This window comes from Ailuropoda melanoleuca, chromosome 5, assembly GCF_002007445.2.
Source record: "Ailuropoda melanoleuca isolate Jingjing chromosome 5, ASM200744v2, whole genome shotgun sequence".
Taxonomy (NCBI): Eukaryota; Metazoa; Chordata; class Mammalia; order Carnivora; family Ursidae; genus Ailuropoda; species Ailuropoda melanoleuca.
The window spans coordinates 65,752-80,019 of NC_048222.1; the positions used below are offsets into that span (position 1 = coordinate 65,752).

At 54.3% G+C, this 14,268-nt stretch overlaps 1 protein-coding gene and 1 long non-coding RNA gene across 18 annotated transcripts in view; one reads left to right on the top strand and one right to left on the bottom strand.

Moving 5' to 3' along the window:
• Nucleotides 1-2,106: 2,106 nt before the first annotated feature.
• On the top strand, nucleotides 2,107-9,464 carry LOC117802261. Its single transcript, XR_004625327.1, has 3 exons — nucleotides 2,107-2,654; nucleotides 5,232-5,380; nucleotides 8,385-9,464. It is a non-coding gene; the product is annotated as an uncharacterized LOC117802261 (long non-coding RNA).
• A 435-nt stretch (nucleotides 9,465-9,899) lies between these two features.
• LOC117802260 overlaps nucleotides 9,900-14,268 on the bottom strand; it is a 25,748-nt gene continuing 21,379 nt past the window's right edge. For 6 of the 17 annotated variants that reach the window (XR_004625318.1, XR_004625317.1, XR_004625316.1 and 3 more), the window contains 4 exons: nucleotides 13,335-13,928; nucleotides 11,921-12,018; nucleotides 10,960-11,080; nucleotides 9,900-10,037 (listed from right to left, as the gene is read on the bottom strand). Coding sequence is in view for 2 of the 17 variants with exons in the window: in XM_034660216.1 (XP_034516107.1) it covers nucleotides 9,964-10,037; nucleotides 10,960-11,080; nucleotides 11,921-12,018; nucleotides 13,823-13,928 (399 nt within the window). In the remaining 15 variants the exon portion in view is untranslated. Of the gene's footprint in view, nucleotides 10,038-10,959; nucleotides 11,081-11,920; nucleotides 12,019-12,409; nucleotides 13,295-13,334; nucleotides 13,929-14,268 lie in introns of those variants that run through there. The other 11 variants (XM_034660216.1, XM_034660217.1, XR_004625326.1 and 8 more) reach the window with 8 other exon arrangements.

The window sequence follows — 14,268 nt, forward strand, 5'->3', positions numbered from 1 at the left end:
CCCAACTCTAAGCTCCTGTCACATCCTGGTCTGCAAACTGAGACCTATCAGGGGCCCCAATGCCACAGGGCAGCGCCTGAGTTCCCGGGGTGCAGCCTGGCTCTGCACTGCAGGGGGGGCCCCAGCTCTTCTGGATGAGAGCCTGGGGGCGCGGGGGGAGGCGCTGTGTGCGAGTTCAAGACTTGTTCCTTGGACACAAGGGAAAGCAGGTTCTGTGCAAGCCAGCCCCTGAGGGACCGAAGCCCAGAGCAGAAGGGTGTCCACCTCTGCGGGTGCCCTGAGGACTTCTGACTTCCTGCAAGTGAAGACAACTAAAAAGTCTGGATAAAATATTTTTAAAGTATCTGAAAAATTCAGATTTGGGAAAGGAAGGGGCGCTATAGAGGGGAGCCTGGCACCTGGGGTTGTTTCTGTCTGGGGACGTTTGCTGATTCTGCAGGCTGGCAGCCTTTAAAGGAGCTAGAAATGAAGCCCCAGGCCCCAAAATGTCGTGTTGACCTTGTTTAAGGTGACTCTTAGATGGCTCGTGTCAAAAACGGACATCTTTCTGGGAAGAAACTAACATGATCGTAGCCTTGAACGATTTCTGCAGATAGTCTTCCCTATATGTAACTCACAAGCAAAGATAACCGGGCGCCTGGGGAAGAAGAGAGCGGGAGTAGAGCAGACAGAGGGCAGAACGAGCCCGGTCTTCCGACGCTGGGGTCGATGCTCGAGGAAATCGAAGCCTATCTGCGGAGAGCTGACAGAGTACCAGGAATTACAGCACGTGGCATAGCAGATTTGGGGAAAATTTGTAAAAAGACTGACAGTGTTGAGCGCCAAAGTGATAAAGTCGTGGGGACGGAGTGCGGTGGCCTTGCTGGTGCATCGTGGGCCCAGGAAGTGGAAGGAGCACAGCGACCGGGGAGGCTAGAGGCTGGCTCCCTATTTCCAGCTCAGCTTCTCTCACGACAAAGGATACAGCCGAAAAAATAAAATATATGATGTAATTTTTATGATGTAATTTAATTTTTAAAGGGTTATACACTTAATCACTTTTAAAAAGATTTTATTATTTGAGAGAGCACGGGGGTGGGGGCAGAGGGAGAGAGAGAAGCAGACCCCCCACGGAGCAGGGAGCCCGATGCAGGACTCGATCCCAGGACCCCAGGATCACGTCCCAGCTGAAGGCAGATGCTTGACCGACTGAGCCCCCCAGGTGTCCCCCAGTTATTCACTGGTTCAGTGATAAGAATATGTACGTCAGGAAAATTTACAAGCACCCGCCTCTCTCCACCCCTGTGCCAGACCCCACCCCTGCCCCAAAGGGAAACACTTTTATTTTCTGTGTGTCCTTTCAGTGTTTCTTTAGAAGCAAATCAAGCATATATTTGTGTTTCTCCCTTTTATTTAGCAAAATTCTGCACACTAAACACTGTTGTGTCTTCACTTAACTAGGTAGCCTAAGGGTTTTTGTCACCTCAGCCCGTAGAGCCTCTGTAAAAGGGCTCAGTTTAACACAGCAACAAAAATCAGCTGTTTTGCACCAGGCCTAAGGATGTCCAGACGGAGAGACATGGTCATGGGGGAGAATCTTGACTCCCACGGTCTTAAAGGGGAAACTTGTCTTGAGCTGGCTTTGGGCGGGATGACACCGTGTCCCCACCCGCACCTCGGACTCCGTGCGAAGCCGACCAGGGTTCAAAGGCTTCGCACGCTGTGTGTGGGTCGCGATGCCGGGGGGGGGGGGGGGGGGCCCCAGACATGATGACCCGCCAAGCTCCCGCACTCCCCAGCCTGNTCCTCGCCAGCTTGGCCAGAGCGCAGGGCAGTCTCGCAGAGACGGGGGAGTCCCGGCCTTGCCCGCTGCAGACCGGGCCCGGGCAGTCACGGGGGAGAAGCGGTCCGTGTTAAAAGCCTCCCTACATCATCCAACATCTAAAATCAACAAAACCTATTTTTTTTTGGCACAAGGGTAAAAAAAAAAAATGAGGACATTTTACCTCAATGAAAATAGTAGGAAGACTGAAAGAAACGTCCTGAAAAGGAGAGTTTCTTTTCTGGGGAAAACTTCAGAGCCTTAGGTCTTTCACCTTTTCACCCGAGTCCAGGGTCAGAGGCCTCGGTCAAAGAAGCATTCTTTTTTCTTTATAAAGATTCTCTACACCGAGCAGGGGGCTTGAACTCCCAGCCCTGAGGTCGAGGCTCGTGTCAGCCCGACGCCCCCAGAGGTGTGTTATCTGCCTCAAGACCCCCCCAGGCATGCCTTACCGAGGAGCTGACAGGCTTGTCATTCTGAACCCCACTCCCGCCTAAGGAGAAAGATGATTCCAGCGGATGGGGAGGGAAACTCCCTCGTGGTGTCGCCAGATAAAGTACAGAGCCGACGCTCAGTTAAACCTGAATTTCAGAAAATCCTGTTAGCGTGTCCTGAATAATTGCATTGCTCATTCTCTGAAATCCAGATTTAACTGGGTGTCCCATACTGTTAATTTGCCGAATCTGGCAGCCCTGCTTGGCCAATGCGGGTCACTGAGAACCGTCCGACTGGACAAGACATTTGTCCTGAGAGGAGCAAAGAGGAGTTTGGGCGGAGGCGGGGAGGCCGCGGGAGGCCTTTCTGCGTCAGACTCCGTCCCGCAGACGACGGAAGCAGACGGAAGATTCGGTCTGTAAGTAATATTTATTGTGGGGTTTTTTCTAATTGTAAAAACAAGTAGGTTAACTGCAATACATCAGAAAGCACAGAAGAGAAGAAAATAGCCGTGATTCCACCAGCCAGCCGTCACCGTGTGGACGTGTCGTGGGTCAGTGCCTCTGAGGAGCTGCGAGTATCACCTCCTGGGCCTGTTTGGGGCCTACCGAAACCCAGGCCCTCGCCTCCTCCTCCCCTGCCCTAGCCTGTTATTTTTCCTCCACCATGTTCTCGCCGGGTTGGCTGGCTTGTGCTTCTGCCCCAACGGCTGAGGTCTCCAGCACCCAGAGTGGTCTGGCAGGGGTAAAAACATGGCACAGAGGGCCTGCACAGGGACTTGGCGATGGAGGAAGCCGCCAGCGGGCAGCAGGACTGTGCGGGGGAGGGACCAGGAGCGGGGAGACCCCTCGCACACCCAGGAGGAGCTGGGCACTGAGCTGGGGGGGGAGACACGGCTTCGAGAGCAACAGGGGACTTGGTCTGCACGTCTGGGAGAGCTGCCACGACAAACACCACCCCGGGTGGTCTTGCTCAGAGTTCTGGAGGTGGGAAGTCTGAGATCGTCATGGTCTGGGACCTCTCCCTTGGCTGGCCACGGGCCAGCTTCTTGCCGTGTCCCCTCATGGCCTTGCTGTGTGCAGGACTGCTTCTGTTATCTCTGTCCTCACAGGGAAGCTGGTCAGATGAGATTAGAGCCACCCCCATGGGCCTGTTGGCTTCCTGAGTGGTGTGGGTGAGGACACAGCCCATAGCAGTGTGCACGGAGGCCTGGAGACCTCGCCGCCAGCCTAAGCTCAGAGGCAGCTCCCGGCGCCCGGGCCCCTCTGCAAACACCAGCTCTTCATCTGCCCCTCCCACCCCGGGATTCCCCGAGCTGCCTTCCTGGATTCCTCCTGGATGGCAGTCCCATCCCTGGGGCCTTTATCAAACCGTGGCTTTCAGAGTGGAGAGTTGTGAGGGCCCTGGGCTGGGCTCCAGGCACAGGAATTCTGTGAGGCAAAGTCAGCAGGCTCAGGCCTTCTGATAGGGGTCTGTTGAGATCCTTAGGGGCAATCCCATTTCCTGGTCATCTTGTGTGATGTCATCTACTGCACGGATAGTGTGAGGTCTGAGGGTGGGCAGACGGTGTTAGGGCTCTCCAGAGAAACAGCCAACCAATGTATGTGGAAAGAGCTTGAGGAAACGAGCTCACGCAGTGGGCAGGACGGGCAAGTTCGAATTCTGTGGGGCAGGCCAGCAGGTGGGAGAGCCACGGCCAACCAGATGCTGCAGCTGGAGGCAGAATTCTCTGTGTCAGGGAACCTCAAGCCTCCACATCAGGGAGGGTCGTCTGCTGTATCCAGAGTCCACGGATTTAAATGCTAATCTCACCTAAACACGTCCTCGCAGCAACACCTAGACCAGCATCCACCAAATACCTGGGTACGAAATTCACACATGAAATTAACCAGGCCCTCACACAGGCCAATCCAGAGTTAAATAATCTTTTGATGTCTTCTTTGGAGAAAAATCTGTTCAAGTTGTCTGCCCATTTTTAATTGGATTATTTGTTTTTGGGGTGTTGAGTTGTATAAGTTCTTTGTATATGTTGGATAGTAACTCTTTATGATTTCACTCATATGTGGAATTTAAGAAATAAAACAAATGAGACAAGGGGAACAAAAACAGAGAAGCAAACCAAGAAACAGACTCTGAACTCTAGAGGTCACCGGGGGGGGGGTGGAGGGATGGGGAAACAGGTGATGGGGAGCAAGGAGGACACCTGTCGGGATGAGCACCAGAAACTAATATAACACTGTATGTCTACTAACAAATTAGAATAGAAACTTAATTAAAAAAACAGTTTTAAAAAATTTGAAAAACGAACAATCTCTTTAGCTGAGTCAAGTGAGGACCGGGTGTCTTTGGCTTCTGCCCTGCCCCTGCCAGCCCTGTGTTGGAACCTGGCTGTTGACGCAGCCTGTGGTTTCTCCCGGCCGACGGAGACCACCCCGTCCGCACTGGCATGGCAGCCTCTAGACTTATGCTCCTGTCTTCTATTTTACTCATTTATGAAGAAGGTCTCACGCCTAGCATGGATCCTAACATGGGGCTTGAACTCACGATCCTGAGACCAAGACCTGAAATCCAAACCTGAGCTGAGACCAAGAGTCAGATGCTTACCCGACGGAGCCACCCAAGTGCCTCTCCAGGGAAGAAACGGAACATCATTTGTTGGGTTTTTAATCCCCTTACCGACCCCATGTTTGAGCTCGCGTCTCATGCGCTAACCCCACTTACAAGCTGACCTACCACCCGTGCACTGACGTTCAGGGTTGTTTTCCTTTGCTCTTTGTCTGCATGTATCTGATTTTCGTTGAGGACTTCCAACTCTGTTTTTTTTATTTATTTCAGTCTCTAATTCCTATTTTTAACAAGGCAAATGCTGTCTCTCCTAGGGAAACAGGTACAGGATGTCTGTGTGCGGGCCCTTCCTTTCCTTGCTTCTTGCCCCACAGGCTGATTCCACCTCAAGGCTGAGAACATCTCCCTTTTCTTACCGTTTGCTTCCTAGGCACCAGTGGGCTGCGTTTTCTACCATTTGCCTTGATGCTCTCTGACATAAGGCTGTGACCATTCACGTTCCTACCAGCAATGTATACAGTGTCTCATTTTTCCACATCTTTATCAGATTTGGAAATTTAAAAAAAAAATGCCAATCTGGTGAGTACAAAGTCTTATCTCATTATTGTGTTCGTATCTCATTATTTGTACTTTCCTGAGTACTAGGGAGTTTGAACTTTTTAATTTTAGAATTTAAGAATTACTTGGAATATTTATTTTTATCCTTTATTCATTTTTTATATTTTTCCTTTTTTAACTTTTTTTTGAAAAAATTAATATGGAAAAAATAGAAAATCATATAATAAGCACCCTTGTAACCACAGCCCAGAATTAACAAATGTAAACATTTTGCCATATTTGCTTCAGGTTTTTGTCAAGTGAAGTTAAATGTTAGAGATAAATTGGAGGCTCTCCTCCTCTCCCTCTCCCTCCAAGAGCCAACGCAGTCGTACACTGGTGTGTGCCCCGAGCCGCGTGTTGGTGCTTCCGTCACGTACACATGGGGCCGCGAACCCTACGGAGTATTTTGTGTGTTTGGAAATGTGTATAAACGATCTCATACTCGTTACTGTGTTAAGACCCAGGCCTGTGGACAAATACAAATCCACGGTTTTCCCGGGGCGGACATGGAGGGCATATGAAGACTTTCCACCACTAGACCTCCCTCACAAGAAATGCTGAAGGGTGGTCTTTAAGCGGAGATGAAAGACCGCTAATTCGTAAAATGAAAACCTATGAAAACACAGAGTACACTGGTGAAGCCACGTGCAGAGTCAGACTCAGAACATTCCAGTACAACGACTTAGCAGTCGCAATCACTTGTTCGTGGATACACAATATTAAAAAATTGTAACTTGTGACATCAAAAAACATGAAAGGGGGGTAAAGAGTAGTTTTTTGTGTGTGATCAAAAATAAGTTGTCGTCAGTTGGAAGCAGACTGTTACAACTACAAGATGCCTCAAGGAAGCCTCAGGGCGACCAGCAAGCAAAAACCCCTCGTGGATTCCACACAGGAAGAGAGAAGGATCCCCGCGCGACACCACGGAAAACCATCGATTCACAAAAAGGGAGCAGCACAGGGAAAGGGAGCCACCAAACAGGGCAGAAACAATTCACAAGATGGGGTACCAGCTCCTTACCCATCAGCAATTACTTTAAATGGAAATGGATCAAAGTATTCAACCGAAAGGCACAGCGCGGCCTCCTGTGTTGACCAGCAGGACCCAGTAATCAGTGCCGCCTACCAGACTCCCGTGCTGGTGGGAATGGAAGTGGGGGCGGCCAGCGTGGAAAACAGCGTGGGCGTTCCTCCCAGAATTACAAGTAGAAATACCATACAACCCAGTAGTTGTATTGCTGAGGATTTATCCGAAGAAAACGAGACGTTAATTTGAAGTCCTGCCATTTGCAGTAACACGGCGGGAGCCTGAGGCACGGTGCCGAGTGAGATTCCGGAGGCAGGGTCGCCTTCCCTGTGGGACCTAACAGCACGGCGGTCACAGAGACAGAGCCCTGGGTCGGCCGGGCTGGGGAGAGATGGGGAGACGCTGGTCAGAAGGTACACACTTCCCACTGTACGCGGGGTACGTGCCACGGATCTGTGCAGCGGCTGTGGTCAACAACACCACCCTTCACACGAACCTGGCTCCAAGACGAGCTGGTTGGTGTTCTTACCACAACGACAACAAAACAGCAATTACGTGGGGAAGGACGTGTTTACTGATCTCACCGCAACAGACATTTCACAACACATACGTGCATCAAATCGTCACGTTGTGCACCGTGAACCTGCGCGCGTCACACGTTGGTTGTCGCTCTGTGAAGCTGGGGAGGAAAAGGTCCAGCGCCTTCAGGGGCCGGGCAGACAGGAGGCAGACGAGAGGTGGGACAGTAGTTACCGTCTCTAAAGGCACGTGCGTGGTCATTACTTTGTAAATCTGGCCAGGCAAGCAAAACCCAAAAGTTAAATTCTGGGGGCGCCTAGGGGGCTCAGTCGGTTCAGCCACCAACTCTTGATTTTGGCTCAGGTCGTGAGCTCAGGGTCGTGAGGTCGAGCCCCACGTCGGGCTCCAGGCTGAGCATGGAGTCTGCCTGGGATTCTCTCTTCCTCTGCACCCACTGCTCACGCACCTTCTCTCTCATTCTCTCAAAACATAAAAATAAATAAAAAATAAAAGTTAAATTCTGCCTCCAGGGACCAGCAGTTTAGCAGGGGTATGAACTCTGAAATATTACAAATGTTAACACGCTTTAGTTCAACCTCAGAGAAAACAAAGGTCTATTATTCTCTGTCCCCTTCTGGGCGCATTTCTGAAGGCCTCTGGCTGTCTGCGTGGTTCGGGTAACACAGGGAGGAGGTGGGTAAGACACAGATGGTCCAGCTGCAGAAGACACTGCAGGCGGGGCTGGTGGGCAGTTCCTCGTCAGGACAGCATGACTGGGAAGGCGGGAAGGGGCCAAAGAAGTGCCCAGAAGCAGAAAGAAACACAGCAAAGAAAGAACGGGCATGCAGACCGAGAGCAAGAGTGGGGAAAACCCAAAAGGAGGAAGACTGCGGCAGGCCCCGTGGCCCGGGGCACCGTGGCCCGGAGCACCTGCAGAGAAGGACCTTCGGAAAGCAAGCTTCTGGCCCTCCTGCTGCCCCAGGGAGGCCCCGTGAGAGGAACGGGTGCTTGTCCCGACCACTGGAAGCCCCCCGAGCCCAGTGACCATACCCTCCACATTTTCCGACGACTCGTCAAGCGTGGAGCCACGTACCCATGGCAGCTGCTCTCCCAGACTCCGGGCTCTGCCGGCGGGAGAGGCCTGAACATCCACAAAGGAGCTGGCTCCTGGTCCTTCTGGTCTCAGGATGCTCCGTGGGTCCCAGGCTCAGGACCATGCAGCCCATGTCACAAGCAGCATGTGTCCATACGTGGTATCCGCGCTCTGGAGAGGGGCTGACGTGGCCTCGTCCACCTGCTTCCCTCTCCCTGCCACGCTGTCTATGTGTCCATGTTTACTCTTTCCTATTGTTCATTTATTTTCTCCCTCTCCCTCCTTTATCTTCCTCCCTGCTTCTCTTTGGCCTCCGCGTCCTCCGTTTCCTTCTCCCTTCCCAGAGCCAGCGTCCACCGCAGCCGGGGGCAGCCCTCTGCCCAGTCTCAGCCAGTCAGCTATCCCACCAGCACAGACATTCTGCAGGACCCCGTCACCACCGCCTGTGGGCTCCAGTGTCCCTCAGATGCGTCCCTCCGATGCGTCCCTCCGAGGGGGAAGCATCCAACCATACTCTTGGGTGTCCTTGGGCAACGGCTCTGTGGAGAGGAAGACATGGGGCCCACCTGGCTGCTGGTGAATCTGCAGGACACCGTCCGAGCCCTGGAGCCCTTGGACATGCAGCCAGAAAGGGAGAGGCTCTGTGAGCACAATGCAGAGCTCCTCTCCGCTGTGAGCTGAGTCCAAGGACCAGAGATTCCACCACACGAATGTCACAGAAGCTGCTGTTGTTACCAGGGAAGCACGTGAGTCCCTTCTCTGACCCCCCACCCGACCAGGAGCTCCGGGAGGCCCTGGGAACTGTCACCTCCTGGATCTGGCCCCGCATCCCATTGCCCCCGTCCTTGCCCACGTGTAGGCAGTTCACCGGGGGCTCAAACAACTGATGGCTGTTGAAATCAAGGCATCATGGAGAATGGGAAGAATGTGGACTTTGAGCCGGAAGGTTTGGGCTCCAGTTCAGACTCCTGAGTTTCCTGCGTGACGTTCGAGGACTTACTTTGCCTCTCTGCGGCTCACGAGCCTCACCCGTCACAGACGGCAGACAGAATGTCCCTCGCAGAGCTGCTGGCGAGATCAACGAGGGCAAGTCTGTGGTAGCTCTGGGATCCTCCCAAAGCACCCCCAATATTGGCCATAACATATTAGTGATAATTTACATACCCCCCTTGCAGGTCACTCGGCTCCCCAGCACACCCAGCCCCAGCTTGAGCAACAAAGGGGTCATTACACACGGACTCCCCTGGGTGAGCCTGACCGCCATCCTGAGGGAGGGCTCCAGGCACAGCTTCCCAAACTCTCCCCACGGGGGCAGTTTCCTTTGGATTGAGGTCTTTTTCTTTTTTAAGGTTTATTTATTTATTTGAGAGAGAGCAGGAGAGCAGGGGGAGGAGCAGAGGGAGAGGGAGAGAGAATCTCCAGCAGGCTCCATGCTGAGCTCAGAGCCCGACGTGGGGCTCAATCCCGGGACCCTGAGATCGTGACCTGAGCTGAAGCCAAGTGTCGGACCCTCAACCCACTGAGCCACCGGTGCCCCTCGGATCGGAGTCTAGCAGCCGAAGGGGCTGCAAGGATGAAGGTCTTCGTGGTAGAAGAAACTCAGCTGTGGGTCTCTGTCCCACGGGCTCGGGAAACATCTGTGCCATCTGTCATGATGCTGACCGCTTAGGGAAGGGCCCAGAACACAAACAGAGCCCCAGCACAGGCCGGGGTGTGGGAGAGGCAGCCCGGGAGGGACACAGAGAATGGTGGCCTCGCGGGTCAGGCGGCGTCCCCCCCCAGTGTGGCCCTCGGCTCCCTCTCTGTCCAGCCTTGTGTTCCTGGAGTGGCTTGGCCTCTTCGGTCTCCTCCACCCGGGACCCTGGCGCTGGTCGCGGAACGAGAAATACCATCCTCGAGACCCAGCTCTGCTTTCTCAGTCCGCTACTGACGAGAGGAGGAGTCCCCAGGTAGATAGTGAGGGCCTGCAAACCCACGCAGCGTCTTACTGGAGTTTTCTGTGTGTCAAGGAAAGAGAAGCTCCGTGTGAGAGCAGGTGGGGGCGGGGAGAAGCCTGTGGCAGCGTGAGCACGATACGCTGCTGTCAGGTACTCAGGTCCGCAGGCAAAACGGGAACACACGAGTAAACAGCCTGACACTAAGACCAAGCACACAGTGACGCGTTTGGAACGTCAGCGTCCCATTGCCTTCCGTCCAGCTTGGCCCCGGCCCGCTGTCCTGCACCAGTGCTCAGCATCGACCAGAAACTGGGACGCGGAACAGATGGTCTAGAAGGACCCGGGAGGCCTTCCCGCATCTGCTGGCCCAGGTGGGACTTGGGCAGTAAAGGGTCATCACAGACCGCAGGCCGCTGCTGTACCAGGTCCTAGGAGAGGAAGGTCCTCCCTCTGGTCAGGGATGCAGAGGCTGGGTCAGCAGGGAGCCAGGGGATGGCTCTAGCAACGACCAGAGATGACCAGAGATGCCGCTGAACCTGTCCAGGAAGCCGCCAGCCAGCCCTGCTGCTGCTACTGCTCCTTCCCCTGCTCCCCCTTCCTGCTCCTCTCTCCCCCTCCCCCCTCCTCCTTCCCCCTCCTCTCCCTCGGACAGGGGGGGATGTTAATGCAAGAGCACATCACCTCATGGCACTATTTGTGAGCACATGCTGACAGCCAAAAATGNGCAGCATCCGGCCCTGCTCACCAGCTCACCTGCTCACCTGCTCACAGGTGCGGTGCACCAGTCCCCTGCCATTCCACCCTGAGCCCAGCGGAGATACAATGTGAGCTCATGTGAAATCAGAATTACACTGCAAGCCACGCATGTAATTTAAACTTTTTTCTAGTAGTCACATTAAAGATACATTAATCCAATATATCCAAAATAGTATCATTTCAACCTGTTAACCAGTATTTTTTAAGTATTAATGAAACATTTTACCATCGTGGTGTTTGCGGATGAGTTTTTGAAATCTGGTGTTATGTTGAACACCAGCAGATCTCAGTCCAGACGCTAGATTCCCAGGACTGAAGTTGATCCGACCACATCGACAGCGTTGTTTCTAACGGAAAAATGCGGGGCCACCACCCCGAACAGTGCGGGTTTGAGGCTCAGAACGAGCTTCGAACCCTCCTGAACTCACCCCCCACTCTGGACTCTCACCAGTCCAGAAATCCATTTGTTTCTCTCTAGAAAGCTCAGTGAAGCCATTGCAGCCGCTCTTTCTCTTGGGTTCAGTCTCAGAGACCGAGTCCCTCCCCAGACAGCACCTATAGCTCCCCTCCCCACCACTCAGCTTGTCTGGAGGTCCGACCCCTTTCCTGCCTGCTGGCCCACCTCCCCAGCACGGCAGAGGGGTTTGGGGGCCCTCTCCTGCTCCCCAGCCACTGCTCCGATCTCCACAATCCCAAGTCTGAGGGTTGTTGCTTCCTGTTGGGGGACTGGGAACCCAGGGGTGCACGTGGGGGTGGCTGGACCTTGCAGACAACGTGCTCCCTGGCAGGGACTCCTCTGCTCAGGCTCTATGTGTAGGAAAACTCATAGGGGAGCTGCTGAGTGCTCCCCATGGCTGGGCTGCTGTCTCCCGGGGAGCTGCCCATGCCTCTCCGTCCACCTCTCCCCAGGGCTGTTCTGTGTTCTGGGGCAGCAGGGCACTAGAAGAGTGCAGGAGGCCCGAGGAAGCCGCCGTGTAGGGCCCCGCCCTGTGCCTCTCACAGTCTAGCGCCTCTGCAGGAATCCAAGCCAGCTGCAGGCCGCTGCCGGCCGAGCCCAGTCTTTCGCTCCCCATCTCTACTTCCGGGGCGCGCACAGAGGTCCACAGCCCTCAGGTCCGCACGGGCTCGTTTCCCTCCCACACCTACTCCTCCCACCTCTGAAGCTAACAGGTGAGGCCCCCAAGCACCTCTGCTCTCTGGTCTCCCCAGTTATCAGACAGGAAGGCAAGGACGAGGCCCCTGTGCAGCCCAGCGATGACATGTGGCCGATCCAAATTCAAGTGTGCTGTTAGGGAAGAACACACAGCGGACTTCACAAGACTTAGTATGAAATAGAATTAAAACAGAGCAACAATTTCTTATGCTGTATGCAGGGATGACAATATGTTTTAAATACTGGGCTAGATTGTATATATAATTAAAATTAATTTTAGGGGTGCCTGGCTGGCTCAGGGCGACGAGCATGCAACTCTTGATCTCAGGTTCATGGGTTCGAGCCCCACATTGGGTGCAGAGATCACTAGAAATAAATGAATATTAAAATTAATTTTAAAAGCAGTTTCTTTTTCCTTTTTGCTGATGTGATTACTAACCATTGTAAGTGATATTTGTGCTGGGCTAGATCGCTAACTCAGAGGAGCGGGAAGGCGTCTCTCGTGTTTTCCACCTTCCTGGTCCACAAGGACAGAGACAAACATGGGGAAGGAGAGAAGGGAAGGGCAAGGATTGTCTCCAGGGTTACATGAAGGCCAGACATGGGAACGCCCACCCCTCAGCCAACTGGGAGGAACAGGCACATGGATACGCTTTTTTATTTTAAACGTGGTTAACGCACAAAACAGCGACCGGTCCCAAAATTGAAAAGCTTCAACAGTAACAGAAAATTATAAACGTGCTTCTTCATCCCTCAGAGCAAGGGCGGGGGGCGGGGGCTGGGTTTCTGGGCAAACCCCTGTGGGTGTAAAGTCAGGACAGCTCAGGGGAGGCAAGCTGTTCTGCCCCTGAGACGGGGGCACGGCGCAGTACCATTTCTTAAAGACCTACTATGTGCTAAGCACCCTACACCTGATATTTCAAAGCCCAACAAGCACCCTCCACACTAGGTGCTTTATCTGATTTACTGATGAGTAAGGTCCCTGCAACCTCAGGGAGCAGAGGGAGGTTACCCAGGTCCTGTGACTACTGAGTGGAACAGACCCAGTTAGAGCTGATCCCACCCAAGCCAGAAACTGCATCATGCATCCAAAGCCAGACAGCAGGATTCCGTGATTCCGTTCCATCCCAGAGAGGAGCTGCTGGCGTCTGCAGAGGTCGGTCTGCACCCTGCTCCCTGCCCTGTGCCCTGTCGCAGGCTTGCACACCGCAGGTCCCAGGAACATGCCCCCCCCACCCCCATGCCTAGAAGCCCCTCTGCAGGCACCAGGGCGAGAGGAAAGGACTCCATGCTTCCCCTCACAGACAACGCTGACAGCTGTTCTTAGGGATGGTGGTGTGGTGTTTGCTTTTAACATGCAGCTTCTGCTGATCGAGACCAAAACCGGTGTTCCCTCCCCAGTTCCTGTCTGTCAGAGGAAAATAATAAATGCTAAAAGGTACAAAAACCTCCAGCCTGAGTCGCCGTGTCCAGGTTTCCTGTGGTGTCGTGCGGGGGGGGGGGGCTCCAAGTCTGCAGGGGGTCAGACACCCCACCGCAAGCGCACATGGGACTCCACCGAACTGGCCTGCATGGGGGAGGGGGACTACACTGCAGGAAGAACTTCCCAGCGCACAAGGTCATCCTGTGTGACCGGAGTCAGCGGGGACTGAGGGACTTCTCTGTGGAAGGGAATAGGGACAGAGCCCAGGAAGGGACTGAGAGGCTGTAAGAGGGGCTGGGGGTTGGAGGGCAGGCGTGCAGTCTACAGGTTTTGAGGACCTCGGGTACTCAGACGGTGCCCCCTCCCCCGCCCCGGGGCAGAGATGCGATGGGGATGGGGCATCTCACCCGCCTCCTGCGCTCTTTCCAAATTATTCCTCCTGCAGGAAATTCCACGCCCACCGCCAGGTCCTCTCCCTCCCAGCTGGTTCAGGGGTACCTTCTGGAGTCTAACCTCCATCCCTCCTGCTGGGTTTGGAGCTCAGCAGCATTTTCTGGAAGGATTTCCACAGCTTTGCTCCCACCGACCTCTCTTGTGTCTTGTCCTTCTCCCTCAAAGACTACGGAACAACCACACCTGCGTCACCAGACCCCGCCTCTCAGCTCCCGTCGCCCCAGTACTGCGGGCCTCCTGGCTGGGAAAACCAAACCCCCCCGCCAGTATTGCTCCTTCGTGAAGGTTTCCCTAAACCCAGCCAGCTCTGCGAGCGCAGCACTGGCGCCGGGGCAGCGCCTGTCAAGAGCTCCAGGTGACCTGAGAGCGGCCAGGTCCCTCCCAGATGGAGGAGTGCAGCGCGGGGCGGGGTGGGAGGCGGGCCGAAGTGCAGCGCGAGGCGGGCCGAAGTGCAGCGTGGGGCGGGGCGGGAGGCGGGCCGAAGTGCCAGCGCAGGGCGGGGCGGG